Genomic DNA, 19,371 nt, shown 5'->3' on the forward strand with positions numbered 1-19,371 from the left:
CAATATATATCAATGACTTGGATGAGGGAATTAAGTGCAGCATCTCCAAGTTTGCAGATGACACGAAGCTGGGTGGCAGTGTTAGCTGTGAGGAGGATGCTAAGAGGATGCAGAGTGACTTGGATAGGTTGGGTGAGTGGGCAAATTCATGGAAGATGCAATTTAATGTGGATAAATGTGAAGTTATCCACTTTGGTGGCAAAAATAGGAAAACAGATTATTATCTGAATGGTGGCCGATTAGGAAAAGGGGAGGTGCAACGAGACCTGGGTGTCATTATACACCAGTCATTGAAAGTGGGCATGCAGGTATAGCAGGCGGTGAAAAAGGCGAATGGTATGCTGGCATTTATAGCAAGAGGATTCGAGTACAAGAGCAGGGAGGTACTATTGCAGTTGTACAAGGCCTTGGTGAGACCACACCTGGAGTATTGTGTGCAGTTTTGGTCCCCTAATCTGATGAAAGACATCCTTGCCATAGAGGGAGTACAAAGAAGGTTCACCAGATTGATTCCTGGGATGGCAGGACTTTCATATGAAGAAAGACTGGATGAACTGGGCTTGTACTCGTTGGAATTTAGAAGATTGAGGGGGAATCTGATTGAAACATATAAAATCCTAAAGGGATTGGACAGGCTAGATGCAGGAAGATTGTTCCCGATGTTGGGGAAGTCCAGAACAAGGGGTCACAGTTTGAGGATAAAGGGGAAGCCTTTTAGGACCGAGATTAGGAAAAACTTCTTCACACAGAGAGTGGTGAATCTGTGGAATTCTCTGCCACAGGAAACAGTTGTGGCCAGTTCATTGGCTATATTTAAGAGGGAGTTAGATATGGCCCTTGTGGCTACGGGGGTCAGGGGGTATGGAGGGAAGGCTGGGGCGGGGTTCTGAGTTAGATGATCAGCCATGATCATAATAAATGGCGGTGCAGGCTCGAAGGGCCGAATGGCCTACTCCTGCACCTATTTTCTATGTTTCTATGTTTCTATGTAATTGATGGCTTTGTGGCCAAGTTTGCAAATGATACGAGATAGGTGGAGGGGCAGGTAGTGTTGAGGAAGCAGGGAGGCTGCAGAAGGACTTAAACAGATTAGAAGAATGGGCAAAGAAGTGGCAGGTAGAATACAGTGTTGGGAAGCATATGGTCATGCACTTTAGTGGAGGGAATAAAAGTGTAGACTGTTTTCTAAATGGGGAGAAAATTCAAAAATCTGAAGTATTAAGTGACTTGGGAGTCCTTGTGCAAAGATCGCTAAAGGTTAACTTGCAGGCTGAGTCACTGGAGAGGAAAGCAAATGCAATGTTAGCATTCATTTTGAGAGGACTAGAACATAAAAAAAAGGATGTAATACGAAGGCTCTACAAGGCACTGGTGAGGCCTCACTTGGAGTACTGAGAGCAGTCTTGGGTGCTTTATCTAAGAAAGAGTGTGCTGACATTGGAGAGGGTTCAAAGGAGGTTCTCAGAAATGTGTCCAGGATTGAAAGGCTTATCACAAGAGGAATGCTTGATGACTCTGGGCCTGTACTCACTGGAACTAAGAAGAATGAGCTGGGATCTCAGTGAAGCTTATCAAATGCCAAAAGGCCTAGATAAAGTGGATGTGGAGAGGATGTTTCCAATGGTGGGGGAGGTCTAGGACCAGAGGACACAACCTTAGAAAAGAAGGACATCCATTTATAACAGAGATGAAGATAACCGTCTTTAGCCAGAGGGTGATGAATTTGTGAAATTCATTGCCACAGGCAGCTGTGGAGGCCAGGTCATTGAGTATATTTAACGCTGAGGTTGAGAGAGTCAGAATGTAAAAAGTTATAGGGTGAAGGCAAGTGAATGGTGTTGAGAGGGTAATAGATCTGCCGTGATCAAATTGTGGAGCAGACTTGATGGGCTAAATGGCTTAACTCTGCTCCTATATCTTATGGTCTTTCTATTTTCCAGCCTTCATAATGATATCTGTTATCTGGGACCATCTGTGCTCAAACAACTTAACGAGATCCTTCAAGGTGGAATCAGGCAAGCTGATGGTATCATCAAAGGTATTTTATTACTTCCATAGATATTTCAACAAGATAAAATCAGATTTTTAAGAGCAACTATTAGAAGTCCCTCATGCGCCTGAAGGACCCGATCATTGAGTTGTAGCCACCCCAGTCACTGAATCTCCTGTATTCCCCGGGTCGCAGGAAGTACTGTCGGCCTCTGTAGTTGGGATGTTCATAGAAGATCCAATAACCATCCATCACCTGACAGGAGTGGATGTCATGGTAATGGAAGCAATCGTAGACAGAGGGACAGTCATCTATGAATTCCATCATCTGCCCTCTGAAGTCAGGCCTCTCGTAAATCCTCATCCTGTAGTTTCCACCTCGGTACTGGAATAGAAAAAAGGCAGCTTTAGTAATGATGTTCTGAAGATAGTTTGACTTCTTGTAGGGGGAATGGTTGGTGCTGGATTACCCAATCATTCTACGTGCCATCTGAACACCAATTGATAGACTGGACATTGATTTCAATGGGAAATTTGCTAGATATAACTTGATCATTTCACTTATTATCTGCTTCAGTGAAGTCTCCCACTGACATTGCTGCTGCTTCAGTTAATGCGGTTGTGGCATAGGAAAAGAATTGAGTCATAGACCAATACAGCACAGATACAGGACCTTTGGCCCATCTAGTCTGTGCTGAACCATTGATCTGCCAAGTACTGTCGACTTGCACCAGACGATAGCCCTCCATACCCTTCCCTTCCATGTACCTATCCAAATTAATCCTAAATGTTGAAATCGACCTCACATTCATCACTTGTGCTGGCAGCTTGTTCCACGCTCTCACCTCCCTTTGAATGAAGAAGTTCCCCCTCATGTTGCCCTTAAACATTTCGCCTTTCACCTGAAGCTTATCCACTTTTCCAACGATGCTCCTTGCACAGAAATATATGTAGCTCAGAGCATCAGTCCCACCATGGCACAACTCTGTTGCCAGGGTAAGATGGATGCACGATCAGTTACTGCAGCTTCTACAGGGCTAACTAAAGGTGTTATTGTCTTTTTAAAATATATATTTTACAATTGCAAGACCCTGCTGGATGGTAAAAACTTAAAGTACTGCAAGTAAATCCCATCAGTGGGTTGCTGATTGGCGCCGAAACTAAAGGAGCTGGATTCTGTGCGGATCTTACTGCTGCTTGCGTCGGAGAGGCATCGGAGGCACGAAGGAGGTGTGCAGATTAATTGAGAGTGCGCATCTTAGTTGCTTTTCTTGTGATTGCAAGACCCTGTTGGACATCGTTAATGTGAACTGCTGTAAGACCAATTCACTAATTTATTGGTGGATGGTGGGGGAGCTGCATGGCCTGGGTCATAATGATGACTAGGTCACAAGCTGCGGTATCACCTGCTTACAGCTGCCCTGGAGAGAGGCCCTGGAGTCGTCGTGCTGCACTGGAGTGCCAGGGAGGTGTGGTGCAGCATCCAAGCTGGAATCAGTGCTGCTCCCCGGTGTTCGCTTGGCAGAAGACAAGCCGGATTGTGTTCAACTGCAGACTGCTGCAATGTTCATGGGCTCAGGGTCTTGGCCTGTATTTTTTTGTGTGGCTGTACTTTACTGACACCTTATATGTTTTTGCTATCTTATATGGGCTATATATGCCGTGTGCTGTGTATAATTCTTGGTAATGTGTTTTGCACCTTGGTCCCGAAGTAGCACTGTTTCATTTGGCTGTATTTATGTATGCTTGAATGGCAATTAAACTCGAACTTGAATTTGAAACTGTATGATCTTCCTATTTCTGACCTCACTAGCACATGACACAGGTGGCACTCCTGAGATCACAACCCTAGAGGTCCTGTCCTTTAGTTTATCACCTTCCTCCCTGAACTCACTTTGATGGACCTCATTACCCTTCCAACCCACGTCATTGGTACCAATGTGGACCACGACCTCTGGCTGCTCACCCTCCCACTTAAGAATTCTGTGGACTCGATCTGAGATGCCCCTAACCCCGGCACCCAGGAGACAAGAAACCAAGCCTCCTTCCTGTTCCCCTAACCAATGAATCCCCTATCACTGCAGCTCACCTCTTCTGCCCCCTTCCCTTCTGAGCCACAGAGCCAGACTCAGTGCCAGAGATCTGACCGCTGATGTTCTCTGCTAAGTCATCAAGAGTATTCAAACTTGTTGTTGAGGGGAACGGCCACAGGGATACATTATACTGGCTGCCTAACCCCTTTCTACCTCTTCCTAGTCACCCAGGTACCTGGGTCCTGAACCTTGGGTGTAACTATCTCCCTGTATGTCCTGTTTATCCACCCCTAAGCCTCCCGAGTGATTCGGAGTTCATTTATTCCAGTTCCAACTCCTTAACATGGTCTGTTAGAAGCTGCAGCTGGATGCATTTGATACTGATATAGTTGTTAGGGACCTTCCCTCATCCTGTGAGAGGAGCATTTCCACTATCGTACCTGGCATCCCCATTGCTCTAAAATGTGCAATAAGAAAGAAAGCAAGCATAAACAATGAAAAAAAATCCCTCTATGGTCCATGCGTCTCCTCTCAAAGCCTTGATGAGCCAAAGCCTGAACTCTCCACTCACACAATGGCTGCTCCCACAGTGGCTGCTCCACATAGCTTCTTTTTATTGGCCCTTATTAAGTGCCTAATTATGCACAATCCACTGTCTCCTTGGGAACTGTGGTGCGGAAAAAGTGCCAAATGTCACCCCCCAACCATTTCTTTTAAACTCTCTCTTTCTTGCTGTGCAATCCGATGTCTCCCCAGGAACACTGGCACACTAGATGTGCTGACTGCCTAACAGCTGTGAGAAATTGTGCATTTGATATCCATTGGGCACTTGCTGAGCAAATGCTCTGTCCTTAGAGCTGCAATGTACACAGCAGACAAAAGAGCAAATCCAATGAGAAAAAAATAGGAACGTACGTAAGGGTAACTGCGACAGGACCTGACACAGTCATTAAATCCCATCCAGCGCTGGTAGTCAGGATACTCTCCCCTTCTCAGGACATACTGGTATCCCATGTAGTTGGGTCTCTCGTACACCACCCACCAGTCACTCTCGACACGGATGGAGTTACAGCGGCTGAAGTAAGGGGAGAGGTCGGCACAGTCCGAGCTGCACTCATAGTGCCGACCCTGGAAGTTCCTGTCCTCGTAGAAAATAATCTATGGAGAAAACAAATTTTCCATTAAATAATTTCAAAAATGAGTAATTACACACCGTGGAATTCTAATGCAACATATAAATTCTGAGTTGTCCTTGCCTTTCCCATTTTATCCTCACGGTTATCTGGTTAACGAATGTTTCACGACATTGTTTAGCTTGGTATTTATGTGCTGGGTAGGAATGCCTTGCTGAACTTTCTTTTGTTACTCTAATGATCCAGGACAAAAATCAGCAAAAGTCTAAAAACTGCACGTTCCATACATTGTAGAAACTCAGCAGAAAAACGCCTAATAACGTCATTGGCTCTTACTTTTTTTTTGCATTAGTGTCATTTTACTTTTGTTAGAAAATAGTAAAGTCAACTGTGCGTTCAGTTTCAGAAAAAGGGACTTGTTCACATGTTTAATTGCTAGGATTGAGCAGAACATGGAAAAGAAATCTGCAACAGTGGATTCCACACAATAATTTTGCTTCCTTTGCAATGGAAGGAAAATCCATTAATTTTGGTGATTGCCCTAGAAATATCTATGACAGATTTTTCTTTGGGTTCTGTCAGTGATTGATTAAAAATGAAGACAAAAGATATTGAAGATGCCGGAATTCAGAAAAATAATCAGGCTGATGAAAGTTACAGCGTTAGTGAGACCTGGGCTTGATTCTGCCACTGTCTATAAGGAGTTTGTATGTTCTCTCTGTGACCGTGTGGGTTTCTTCCAGGTGCTCAGGTTTCAAAGACAAAGGTTAATTAGTCACATGAGTGTAATCAGGAGACACCGTCACATGGGCTGAAGGGCCTGCTACTCTGCTGTATCTCAAAGTAAATAAAATGAAACTTGGCAGGTAAAGCAGCATCTCTGGTGGCAAGATGTGCAAGTGGACAGATCGGGTCGAGAGGGTGCAATCTTTCCTCCCAGTTCACATGCAGTGTCCTGACAGAAAATATTGGATTATGGATTTTAACTCCATAGATGCCACTTGATGGCTGGGTTCTTCCAGCATTCTGTTTTTAACGATCAGAGTTGCTCATTGGCTTTGTCTGTGGTGCTCCTCCTTTCCTTACTCTGTTCCAGAATTAGGATTCACTAAAAGACGTAATAGTAGGAAAACTAATGAGAAAGGGGAGATTCTAGAAAACCCTGAGAGAGTTAAAGTAGACCTTTGAGGGCTGGGGCTAATTACTGAGTTTAATATCTTGAGCCAATGATTGTCCAAAGCAGAAGATCAAAAACCTGGTGTCAGAACAGTTGTTGGCATTGTAGCTGAAAATTCAATAGCTTAGTTGTCTTCTAACTCAAGCTAAACTCATTAGGAAGAGGTGTTCCTTCTGAAATTTCAAAGCAGTTTGTTGCACAAATACTTGAAGCTCATTTTCACTTTTTTTAACCTTATGTTGGCTAGGATAAAATGACAAGCCTCATGGTTCACACAGGAAGGAAGACAGTATCAGTCTCTGGTGCATAATGAGATATTAAGGACTATGAAAAGAGCACAGGTTGAAGAGAATCTTTACAGACCCTTATGTCAGACTTCCTCACACAATGCCACGGCATCAACACCTAAATGCATACCTCCTGCCATGAAATCATAAATACGAAGGCATTCAGTACTTTAAGTGTGTCAACTTGCTGCAAATGCAGCTGGTTCCATTCATATATCCTTTCCCTATAGCAGCCACACCCTACACCCCAGCCATCCCATGACACAATTGTTTATTTTTCAAGTGCAGATCCAGTTTCCCATTGAAAACCAGGGCAAATGGATTTTAAACAATAACTCAACATTGCAAAGTTATGGTTTGGGTGACATATGGTTCTTTTGTCATTAATGGTCAAAGTTCAATATCACTTTTGCCTTCAAACAGGTCCTCAGCTCATTTGCATGAAACACTTTTTAAAAAAAATTCAAACCCATGCACCCACGTTCTCTTATTCTCCGCCCTTCTGACAATTACTGTAGCGACTCCACTTCAACTGTCTGTGAAGCTGGCAAAGTGGACTGCCAGAAAAAAGTGGATGCCATGATTCTTGTCAACATATTGGACATTGGCATCTATGATTCAAACTATTGGAGCTTACATCTAAAAACTGGGAAGGCATTGCACTCAATGGATGCAGCTGGTGGAAATCTGTTCAAGAAGGAGCTGTGAAAGGAGAGAATGAACAACCAAAAGACCCAACCACAAACTCCAGTCACCACTTACTCATGTCTGCCCTGCACCAGAATTTGTGGATCCCAGATAACATTCTGCAGACACCTGTGGACCCACCAATAGGCAATACCTTGGGATAACATCTCACTCGACTCGAGTGATCGTATTATTGCTACTATATATTATTGGGTTACAGCGTGGCTGTGTGTCAAGGTCGTGAAATCACTTTGGTAGTGATTACTTGCCAGAACATCATGTCACTCCCTCAAGGTGATATGCATGCAGTCACTGCATCACAAGGAACTTCTAATTCTAACAAAACCACATGCTCTCTCTAACTCTAGTCTGAGGCAAGGGAGAATGAAATACTGTGAACAATCTTTAACTAGAGAGCCTCAGAGAACTCAATGTACCAGTATGTGGCAACATGGAAGATGCTGCAAATATCTCTAAATTTAACAAGGTAGAAATCAGAACTGTAAAAGTTCAATATCTGAGGTAATTGTGAAAGTTACAGACAATGCAGTCCTCAGCCTGCTCCACGTGTCTGATAATAGGAATCAGACATCCATGAGAATAACCTAATGACATTTGGATAAAAACTGCCTCTCACTGAAGTTCAGAATGATATATGGTTCCCGGTAATGGACTGAGTTTGTCAGACCTAAAAGATCAAACCAATTTGAGTGTCTAGCAAACAATTTAACAAATCTGCAGTGTTTAATTTTTACAGACACCTTACATGCTGCATGCTCACAAAGTGATAAAGTGTCACTTGGAATTGTTCAGACTCTCATCTAATATTTTTAGAAAAATTGAATACACTACAACATTTCCTCAGTAAAGTGAAGCTTATGGTCATGCTCACATTTACAGGTACAATACAAATAAAATTGCCGCAGCATTACAGGCAAATGGAATATAAATTACACAAAATGGACCATACAATGAAAAAAACTTTGCTAAAGCAATAGAAAGAAAGACACAATCAAAGACTAGTCCATGGCAGTACAAGAGTTGGTCAGTATTGTTCTGGGGTAGGGCTAGGTTTGTACAGATCTGTTCAAGAACCTGATGTGTACAGTAACCTTAATGTCAGTGTAACACTTCTTAACTGTCCCTTAAAGATGATCAGAACTTGTAGGAATCTCAATGGAATCATAGCAACAAACTGAAGAGGTGACCAAACTTCTGGCTGTGATCTGTATCATTGGGGGCGGGGGGGGGGTGCGGTTGGAGGGCTTTCTATGTGGTTGACCGTTCATTCAACTGTGCGGGTCCAATAAAGAGCATTAGCTGGAGTGTTGAGGTTCAAAATTGCAGCACTTGTGACAAGCGTAGATGGAATGTAGGAGCAAGTTGCAATGATTCCACTGGGATTCCTACAAGCTGTGATCATCTTTAAGGGAGAGATAGGGAGTGTTACACTGACATTAAGGTTACTGTACACATCAGCTAAGGATGAGACACCTTAGAATGCAAAAAAGAAATTAAGAGCATGAACAGTTGGATAAAAAGCCAAGTAGAAGGAGTCTCTGGCCTTCTCAGTGAGAGTCACAGATAAGGTGGAAGATAACAGTCTTTTCTCCAGGCTAGGGGAATCCAAAACCTGGGGGTATAGGTTTAGGGTGAGAGGGGAAAGATTTAAGTAGGACCTGAGGGGTGGGGAGTATATGTACAGAGCCACCAGAAGCAGGTACTATGATATCATACAGGAAACACTTGGGTAGCTACACGGAGGGACAAGTACATTTGAGAGGAATTTGTACTGAATATAGGAAATAGGGCTGGGTGTGATGTCAGAGTGGACTCATTGGGGTGAAGGGCCTGTATGGCTCTAGACTCTCTGACTAATCAATGTCACTTGCTGATTGGCAGCAGAGTCTTTCAGTGCTCATTCCCTGTGTGTGCAGTAGCACTGTTGAGGATAAAACACCTTACAAGTGTCCAAATGCACATTGGGCAATGATTAGTGCATCCAAAAAAATGGTGTTAACAACCCCACTGATGATATTTATGAATTTCCAAGTACTCTCATTTTACCAGCAAGTATAACTTTTCACTTTAGAGCCCTGACCTTTGAAGAAAGTGTGATTCAATTCATAACATGCATTGAAATTTTGATAATCATACTGGGAGAACACAAAAATCCATGATATAAATTCAAGTTTGCTGTACATACTGCATCTTCTCAACTTAAACTGCTTCCATTGCTCCTAGGAGTCCTGTGAATATCTAAAACTTCTAAGAGGTGATTTGCACAATAGTTTTAGCCTATCTTACTTTTTGAACCGCACCAGTTATTCACAGATTTCACTATGTCAGCTTCTCGATGAAGGCAATGCCAGTGAAACAAGTCAACATTCAAATAATGAAGCTGCTGTATTCCATTGTAACATGAATGTGCAGGACATCATTAGTAATCAGAATCAGTTTTCTTATCACTATTATATTACATGAAATTTGTCGCTTTTCAGCTGCAGCGCAGTGCAAGACATAAAAATTACGATAATTTTTATAATCAGATTCATTATGCCCCATTAGCATCCCTTTGCATAACATGAAAAGAAACTTCTCGATGACCTCACTTCAGTGGAGCAGCTGGCTAGACTTAAGCATGATATCTATAACCATATAACCACATAACAATTACAGCACGGAAATAGGCCATCTCGGCCCTTCTAGTCCGTGCCAAACTCTTACTCTCACCTAGTCCCACTGACCTGCACTCAGCCCATAACCCTCCATTCCTTTCCTGTCCATATAGCTATCCAATTTAACTTTAAATTACAACATCGAACCTGCCTCAACCACTTCTGCTGGAAGCTCATTCCACACAGCTACCACTCTCTGAGTAAAGAAGTTCCCCCTCATGTTACCCCTGAACTTTTGCCCTTTAACTCTCAACTCATGTCCTCTTGTTTGAATCTCCCCCACTCTCAATGGAAAAAGCCTATCCACGTCAACTCTATCTATCCCCTCATAATTTTAAACACCTCTATCAAGTCCCCCCTCAACCTTCTATGCTCCAAAGAATAAATACCCAACTTGTTCAACCTTTCTCTGTAACTTAGGAAATGAAACCCAGGTAATATTCTAGTAAATTTTCTCTGTACTCTCTCTATTTTGTTGACATCTTTCCTATAATTCGGTGACCAGAACTGTGCACAATACTCCAAATTTGGCCTTACCAATGCCTTGTACAATTTCAACATTACATCCCAACTCCTATACTCAATGCTCTGATTTATAAAGGCCAGCCTACCAAAAGCTTTCTTCACCACCCTATCCACATGAGATTCCACCTTCAGGGAACTATGCACCATTATTCCTAGATCCCTCTGTTCTACTGCATTCTTCAATGCCCTACCATTTACCATGTATGTCCTATTTTGATTAGTCCTATCAAAATGTAGCACCTCATATTTATCAGCATTAAACTCCATCTGCCATCTTTCAGCCCACTCTTCTAAGTGGTCTAAATCTCTCTGAAAGCTTTGAAAACCTACTTCTTTATCCACAACTCCACCTATCTTAGTATCATCTGCATACTTACTAATCCAATTTACCACCCCATCATCCAGATCATTAATATATATGACAAACAACATTGGACTCAGTACAGATCCCTGAGGCACACCACTAGACACCGGACTCCAATCTGACAAATAGTTATCCACCACTACTCTCTGGCGTCTCCCATCCAGCCACTGCTAAATCCATTTTACTACTTCAATATTAATACCTAATGATTGAACCTTCTTAACTAACCTTCTGTGTGGAACCTTGTCAAAGGCCTTACTGAAGTCCAGGTAGACAATATCCACTGCTTTACCCTCGGCAACTTTCTGAGTAACCTAATTGTATAAGGGCTAAGAGAGTTGTAAAAGAGCACCTGAAGGCTTTGTGTGTCGATGCAAGGAGCATTCATAACAAGGTGGCTGAATTGAAAGTGCAGATTGTTATTAATGATTATGATATAGTTGGGATCACAGAGACATGGCTCCAGGGTGACCAAGGATGGGAGCTCAACGTTCAGGGATATTCAATATTCAGGAGGGATAGACATGAAAGAAAAGGAGGTGGGGTGGCGTTGCTGGTTAAAGATGAGATTAACGCAATAGAAAGGAAGGACATAAGCCGGGAAGATGTGGAATCGATATGGGTAGAGCTGCATAACACTAAGGGGCAGAAGACGCTGGTGGGAGTTGTATACAGGCCACCTAACAGTAGTAGTGAGGTCGGAGATGGTATTAAACAGGAAATTAGAAATGTGTGCAATAAAGGAACAGCAGTTATAATGGGTGATCAATCTACATGTAGATTGGGTGAACCAAATTGGTAAAGGTGCTGAGGAAGAGGCTTTCTTGGAATGTATGCGGGATGGTTTTTTGAACCAACATGTCGAGGAACCAACTAGAGAGCAGGCTATTCTAGACTGGGTTTTGAGCAATGAGGAAGGGTTAATTAGCAATTTTGTTGTGAGAGGCCCCTTGGGTAAGAGTGACCATAATGTGGTGGAATTCTTCATTAAGATGGAGAGTGACATAGTTAATTCAGAAACAAAGGTTCTGAACTTAAAGAGGGGTAACTTTGAAGGTATGAGTCGTGAATTAGCTAAGATAGACTGGCAAATGACACTTAAAGGATTGACGGTGGATATGCAATGGCAAGCATTTAAAGATTGCATGGATGAACTACAACAATTGTTCATCCCAGTTTGGTAAAAGAATAAATCAAGGAAGGCAGTGCACCTGTGGCTGACAAGAGAAATTAGGGATAGTATCAATTCCAAAGAAGAAGCATACAAATTAGCCAGAAAAGTGGCTCACCTGAGGACTGGGAGAAATTCAGAGTTCAGCAGAGGAGGACAAAGGGCTTAATTAGGAAGGGGAGAAAAGATTATGAGAGAAAACTGGCAGGGAACATAAAAACTGACTGTAAAAGCTTTTATAGATATGTAAAAAGGAAAAGACTGGTAAAGACAAATGTAGGTCCTCTACAGACAGAAACAGGTGAATTGATTATGGGGAGCAAGGACATGGCAGACCAATTGAATAATTACTTTGGTTCTGTCTTCACTAAGGAGGACATAAATAATCTTCCAGAAATAGTAGCGGACAGAGGGTCCAGTGAGATGGAGGAACTGAGCGAAATACATGTTAGTAGGGAAGTGATGTTAGGTAAATTGAAGGGATTAAAGGCAGATAAATCCCCAGGGCCAGATGGTCTGCATCCCAGAGTGCTTAAGGAAGTAGCCCAAGAAATAGTGGATGCATTAGTGATAATTTTTCAAAACTCGTTAGATTCTGGACTAGTTCCTGAGGATTGGAGGGTGGCTAATGTAACCCCACTTTTTAAAAAAGGAGGGAGAGAGAAACCGGGGAATTATAGACCGGTTAGCCTAACGTCGGTGGTGGGGAAACTGCTGGAGTCAGTTATCAAAGATGTGATAACAGCACATTTGGAAAGCGGTGAAATGATCGGACAAAGTCAGCATGGATTTGTGAAAGGAAAATCATGTCTGACGAATCTCATAGAATTTTTTGAGGATGTAACTAGTAGAGTGGATAGGGGAGAACCAGTGGATGTGGTATATTTGGATTTTCAAAAGGCTTTTGACAAGGTCCCACACAGGAGATTAGTGTGCAAACTTAAAGCACACGGTATTGGAGGTAAGGTATTGATGTGGATAGAGAATTGGTTAGCAGACAGGAAGCAAAGAGTGGGAATAAACGGGACATTTTCAGAATGGCAGGCAATGACTAGTGGGGTACCGCAAGGCTCAGTGCTGGGACCCCAGTTGTTTACAATATATATTAATGACTTGGATGAGGGAATTAAATGCAGCATCTCCAAGTTTGCGGCTGACACGAAGCTGGGCGGCAGTGTTAGCTGTGAGGAGGATGCTAAGAGGATGCAGGGTGACTTGGATAGGTTGGGTGAGTGGGCAAATTCATGGCAGATGCAATTTAATGTGGATAAATGTGAAGTTATCCACTTTGGTGGCAAAAATAGGAAAAAAGATTATTATCTGAATGGTGGCCGATTAGGAAAAGGGGAGGTGCAACGAGACCTGGGTGTCATTATACACCAGTCATTGAAAGTGGCCATGCAGGTACAGCAGGCGGTGAAAAAGGCGAATGGTATGCTGGCATTTATAGCGAGAGGATTCGAGTACAGGAGCAGTGAGGTACTATTGCAGTTGTACAAGGCCTTGGTGAGACCACACCTGGAGTATTGTGTGCAGTTTTGGTCCCCTAATCTGAGGAAAGACATCCTTGCCATAGAGGGAGTACAAAGAATGTTCACCAGATTGATTCCTGGGCGGCAGTGTTAGCTGTGAGGAGGATGCTAAGAGGATGCAGGGTGACTTGGATAGGTTGGGTGAGTGGGCAAATTCATGGCAGATGCAATTTAATGTGGATAAATGTGAAGTTATCCACTTTGGTGGCAAAAATAGGAAAAAAGATTATTATCTGAATGGTGGCCGATTAGGAAAAGGGGAGGTGCAACGAGACCTGGGTGTCATTATACACCAGTCATTGAAAGTGGCCATGCAGGTACAGCAGGCGGTGAAAAAGGCGAATGGTATGCTGGCATTTATAGCGAGAGGATTCGAGTACAGGAGCAGTGAGGTACTATTGCAGTTGTACAAGGCCTTGGTGAGACCACACCTGGAGTATTGTGTGCAGTTTTGGTCCCCTAATCTGAGGAAAGACATCCTTGCCATAGAGGGAGTACAAAGAATGTTCACCAGATTGATTCCTGGGATGGCAGGACTTTCATATGAAGAAAGACTGGATGGACTAGGCTTGTACTCGTTGGAATTTAGAAGATTGAGGGGGGATCTGATTGAAACGTATAAAATCCTAAAGGGATTGGACAGGCTAGATGCAGGAAGATTGTTCCTGATGTTGGGGAAGTCCAGAACAAGGGGTCACAGTTTGAGGATACGGGAGTGGTGAATCTGTGGAATTGTCTGCCACAGGAAACAGTTGAGGCCAGTTCATTGGCTATATCTAAGAGGGAGTTAGATATGGCCCTTGTGGCTACGGGGATCAGGTGGTATGGAGGGAAGGCTGGTGCAGGGTTCTGAGTTGGATGATCAGCCATGATCATAATAAATGGCGGTGCAGGCTCGAAGGGCCGAATGGCCTACTCCTGCACCTATTATCTATGTTTCTATGTTTCTATGTAACCTCTTCAAAAAATTCAATAAGATTTGTCAGACATGACCTTCCATGCACAAATCCATGTTGACTGTTCCTAATCAGGCCCTGTCTATCCAGATAATTATATATACCATCTCTAAGAATACTTTCCATCAATTTACCCACCACTGATGTCAAACTCACAGGCCAATAATTGCTAGGTTTACTCTTAGAACCCTTTTTAAACAATGGAACAACATGAGCAATACGCCAGTCCCCTGGCACCATCCCTGTTTCTAATGACATTTGAAATATTTCTGTCAGAGCCCCTGCTATTTCCACATTAACTTCCCTCAAGGTCCTAGGGAATATCCTGTCAGGACCTGGAGACTTATCTACTTTTATATTCCTTAAAAGAGCCAGTACTTCCTCTTCTTTAATCATCATAGTTTCCATAACTACCCTACTTGTTTCCCTTACCTTACACAATTCAATATCCTTTTCCTCAGTGAATACCGAAGAAAGGAAATTGTTCAAAATCTCCCTCATCTCTTTTGGCTCCACACATAGCCATCCACTTTGATTCTCTAAGGGACCAATTTTATCCCTCACTATCCTTTTGCTATTAATATAACTATAGAAACCCTTAGGATTTATTTTCACCTTACTTGCCAAAGCAACCTCATAGCTTCTTTTAGCTTTTCTAATTTCTTTCTTAAGATTCTTTTTATATTCTTTATATTCCTTGAGCACCTCATTTACTCCAAGCTGCCTATATTTATTGTAGATAGCTCTCTTTTTCCGAACCAGGTTTCCAATATTCCTTGAAAACCATGGCTCTCTCAAATTTTTAACCTTTTCTTTCAACCTAACAGGAACATAAAGATTCTGTACCCTCAAAGTCTCACCTTTAAATGACCTTTATTTCTCTATTACATCCTTCCCATAAAACAAATTGTCCCAATCCACTCCTTCTAAATCCTTTTGCATCTCCTCAAAGTTAGCCTTTCTCCAATCAAAAATCCCAACCCTGGGTCCAGTCCTATCCTCCTCCATAATTATATTGAAACTAATGGCATTGTGATCACTGGACCCGAAGTGCTCCCCAACACATACCTCCGTCACCTGACCTATGTCATTCCCTAACAGGAGATCCAACACTGCTCCTTCTCTAGTTGGTAACTCTATGTATTGCTGCAAAAAACTATCTTGCACACATTTTACAAACTCCAAACCATCCAGCCCTTTTACAAAATGGGTTTCCCAGTCTATGTGGGGAAAATTGAAATCTCCCACAATCACAACCTTGAGCTTACAACAAATATCTGCTATCTCCTTACAAATTTGCTCCTCCAATTCTTGCTCCCCATTAGGTGGTCTGTAATACACCCCTATAAGCGTTACTACACCTTTCCCATTCCTCAATTTCACCCAAATAGCCTCCCTAGATGAGTCCTCACAGGTTAGTGTGCAGACTTAACTAATAATTAAGTGCAGAATAATAATATTCACAATAATAATGTGCAATAATAATGTACGAAATAAGAAAACAGAGACTATTGTACTATGACGAATGTTCTGTCGCACAGAGATGAACTATTATATATGCTTATTGCATTTGGAAGGCAAGATTTTCTGTAACGATCCTTGTGACAGCAGAGCTGACTGAGTCTTTTCGAAAGGGTACTTATTCAATAGGTCATGGAGAGGATGTGCCAAATCGTCCATAATGGATAACAGTTTGTTGAGTGACCTCCTCAAAAGATTTTCCCAGTAACCAAGTTTGCTCCACTTGATTGGGTTTCCTCCCACATTCCATTATTGTGCTGATTGTTAGGTTGATTAGCTACTGTAAATTATCCACAGTATTACTGACCTGGTGGGAGAATTGAGTGGGAGGGAGAGGTTAAGGTTGATGGGTGGGACAATAGGTTGTAGGGAAATAAGTGAGCATTTGGGAAAACTGACCTAGACTTAGAGTCATAGAAATATACATCACAGAATAGGCCCTTCAGCTCAATGGAATCTCAGTTCACTCTGCAAATTAATGCTCGCTGCTTTGATGAATGCTATTAATTCCCTTCAGCACATCCTCACTGTCGTTGCAGTGGGTACTATCTACAAAATGTAGAGCAGTTACTACTCTGACAGCACTCACAATCCCAGGCCCTCTATCAAAAGGAAGGGCAAGGAGCACATGTACCTTCCAAGCCACAAAACAAAATCAAAATATTAGATTATATAACTGGAACTCTCTTCCAACAGCACAGTGGGATTACTGTCAGTGGAAGAACTGCAATGGTTCAAGGAGGCAGCTCACAAGATCCTCCAAAGGCAATAGGATGGCCAATAAATACCGGCTTTATTCTCATCACAAAAATGAACTAAAAGGAATGGGATATCACTAGGATGATGAGGAAATCCAGAATGTGGAGCTAATTGAGATGTTGAGTGCAAGTGTACAGTCCTTCTGTGGAAAGCTGTGACTGTTGCATCTTGCTCAATAAGAGAAGTAGAGCAAACATAACAGTGCAGGCCCATTGGTCAAACACCAGAGGAGGAAAAAAATGAGAAGGAGCCACCGTAAAGTGGAATATTATAGTAATCCTGACTTGGAGAGTCAAGTGAGTTAAGAAGGGAGAGGCAGCAGATATTATTGAAGGCAAATTACGTTTGATTAATATGCTGAGTTTGGAGATGAACGTTTAAAAGGAGCGCTGCCATGAGGAAACAGCAGCCATCATCAAGGACTCCCACCATTCATGGCATGTTCTCTTCACACTACCACCATCGAGAAGGAGGTACAGGAGCCTTAGGTCCTATACTATCAGGTTCAGGAACAGGTGCTACCCTTCAGCCATCAGGAGTGGATAACTTCATTCACCTCAACCCTGAACTGATACCACAACCTACGGACTCTACAACTCATGTTATCAGTATTGCTTATGTTTAAAAATTTGCACAATTTGTCTTCTTTTGTGTATTGCTTGTTTGTCAGTCTTTCTGTATATTTTTTTCATAAATTCTATTGTATATCTTTACTGCAAGAACATGAATCTCAAGTTAGTATATGGGTAACATATACATACTTTCATAATAAATTTATTTTGACTTTGAAAGAAGAGGAGGTTGATCAATGTACAGCAGATGCTGTTTCTATGGATTTTTAAAAGACGTTTGACAATCTTATCAGGTACTTCTACAATTTAGCCAATTTGGGAAAGGGAATCAAACAACTACTTTGAACTGTTAATGGATGTGGGTGATACAGAGCTGCAACTCTTCCCAAGCTGTTTGTTTTAAACAACAATCAAAGTGACAATAAAGCACAACTGAAAGAATCCATGATGCAGCAAATGTCTTTCTGCTGTTTTCCACAATTAATGAAAAAGTAGGATTTGGATGCTTTTTGCTGATGTTCAGTGCTGGGTCACCAGAATAGCAAGAACCTGCCTAGTGACGTCTTTCTGTCTTGCATATAAATACCAGCCAATGTCAGGCAGAGAAATATTCACTTGGTTATCGGTCTGAGTTCATTATGGGAATGGCAAGGGCCACCTTGTATGTGAACTAGATGAGAATTCTCCATGAACACCTGAGCAACTATTAACGCAGATATGTTTCTTCCCCCAGATCATCTTCTACGAGGACAGGAACTTCCAGGGTCGGCACTATGAGTGCAGCTCCGACTGTGCCGACCTCTCCCCTTACTTCAGCCGCTGTAACTCCATCCGTGTCGAGAGTGACTGGTGGGTGTTGTACGAGAGACCCAACTACATGGGATACCAGTATGTCCTGAGCAGGGGAGAGTATCCTGACTACCAGCGCTGGATGGGATTCGATGACACAATCAGGTCCTGTTGCACCTACCCTTACGTAAGTTCCAATATTTGTCTGGCGATAAATTCAGGGAGATGATTTCATAAAATCCTTGAAAAATCCCCCTCTTCTAGTATGTTAAGCAGCCATTGAAAAACTTTTAATAGTGGAAAAGGTGAGCTATCTAATTGTGAGTTGCTATGTAGCTTGGGGATTGTAACTTAAACTGAACTATGAATTCATTTGTGTTCTAAAGGTGGTTATGAGACAGAATGTTCAGCCACGTCTAGGTGCTTATCCCTTGGAGAATGAGAAGTGGCCTTATAGAAATGTTTAAAATAGTTAAGGTGGACAATAATGATCTTTTCCGCAGAGTAGGGAAGTCCAAAACTGGAGGACATAGATACAGGAGAGGGATTTGAACTGGAGCTGAAGGAGAACTTTTTCACCAGAGAATGGTAAGTATATAGAACGAGCTGCCAGAAGAAGTGTTTGAGACAGGTACAATATCTGCATTTAAGAGGCAGGTGGAGGGGTGGGCTCAGAGGGATATGGGCTGAACACAGGAAGTTGCTGCAAGCTGGGCTTGCATTGTGGTTGGCATGGCCTCATTGCTCTATGACTCTATTTCCCATTGAAGTCAATGGTTATTCTATGAATTGATGTTCAGATGTTGTGTACAATGGGTGAACAATCCAGTATCAACCATTCCTGCTATAGAAATTAAAATTATGTTCAAAACAAAAAGGTTAAAGTTGCTGTCTTTCTATTTCAGTACCAAGGAGGAATCTACAGGATGAGGATTTATGAGAGGCCTGAATTTGCAGGGCAGATGATGGAATTCATAGACGACTGTCCCTCTGTCTACGATCGTTTCTGTTACCGTGACATCCACTCCTGTCAGGTGATGGATGGTTACTGGATCTTCTATGAACATCCCAACTACAGAGGCCGACAGTACCTCCTGAGACCCGGGGAATACAGGAGATACAGTGACTGGGGTGGCTACAGCTCAATGATCGGATCCTTCAGACGCATGAGGGACTTCTAAAAGTTGCTCTTGAAAAT

At 42.4% G+C, this 19,371-nt stretch overlaps 2 protein-coding genes across 3 annotated transcripts; one reads left to right on the top strand and one right to left on the bottom strand.

Moving 5' to 3' along the window:
* Positions 1 to 2,098: 2,098 nt before the first annotated feature.
* Positions 2,099 to 5,287, bottom strand: LOC134348453 (gamma-crystallin S-1-like). 2 transcript variants are annotated; one of them, XM_063051867.1, is made up of 3 exons: positions 5,279 to 5,287; positions 4,938 to 5,180; positions 2,099 to 2,374 (listed from the first exon to the last, which is right to left on the bottom strand). In XM_063051867.1, the coding sequence occupies exons 1-3, from the start codon at positions 5,285 to 5,287 to the stop codon at positions 2,099 to 2,101; spliced, it is 528 nt and encodes a 175-aa protein (XP_062907937.1). The 2 variants fall into 2 exon arrangements, with proteins under 2 accessions (XP_062907937.1, XP_062907938.1); XM_063051868.1 differs by having other exon boundaries at positions 2,099 to 2,367; positions 4,934 to 5,180.
* An 11,764-nt stretch (positions 5,288 to 17,051) lies between these two features.
* LOC134348771 (gamma-crystallin S-1-like) lies at positions 17,052 to 19,354 on the top strand. Its single transcript, XM_063052574.1, has 3 exons — positions 17,052 to 17,108; positions 18,118 to 18,360; positions 19,079 to 19,354. Exons 1-3 carry the CDS (start codon positions 17,052 to 17,054, stop codon positions 19,352 to 19,354), a joined length of 576 nt encoding a protein of 191 aa, XP_062908644.1.
* The last annotated feature ends 17 nt before the right edge of the window (positions 19,355 to 19,371 follow it).

Source organism: Mobula hypostoma, chromosome 6 (assembly GCF_963921235.1).
Source record: "Mobula hypostoma chromosome 6, sMobHyp1.1, whole genome shotgun sequence".
NCBI lineage: Eukaryota > Metazoa > Chordata > Chondrichthyes > Myliobatiformes > Myliobatidae > Mobula > Mobula hypostoma.

Excerpts from the sequence above, each read along its gene's own strand:
- LOC134348453 (XM_063051867.1), bottom strand. Across the intron at positions 2,375-4,937 it reads CCTGTCGCAGTTACCCTTAC|TACCGAGGTGGAAACTACAG; the intron begins GTACGTTCCTAT and ends TTTCTATTCCAG.
- LOC134348771 (XM_063052574.1), top strand. The coding sequence starts at position 17,052 with ATGAGAAGGAGCCACCGTAAAGTGGAATATTATAGTAATCCTGACTTG. Across the intron at positions 17,109-18,117 it reads ATCCTGACTTGGAGAGTCAA|ATCATCTTCTACGAGGACAG; the intron begins GTGAGTTAAGAA and ends TTCTTCCCCCAG. Across the intron at positions 18,361-19,078 it reads CCTGTTGCACCTACCCTTAC|TACCAAGGAGGAATCTACAG; the intron begins GTAAGTTCCAAT and ends TTTCTATTTCAG.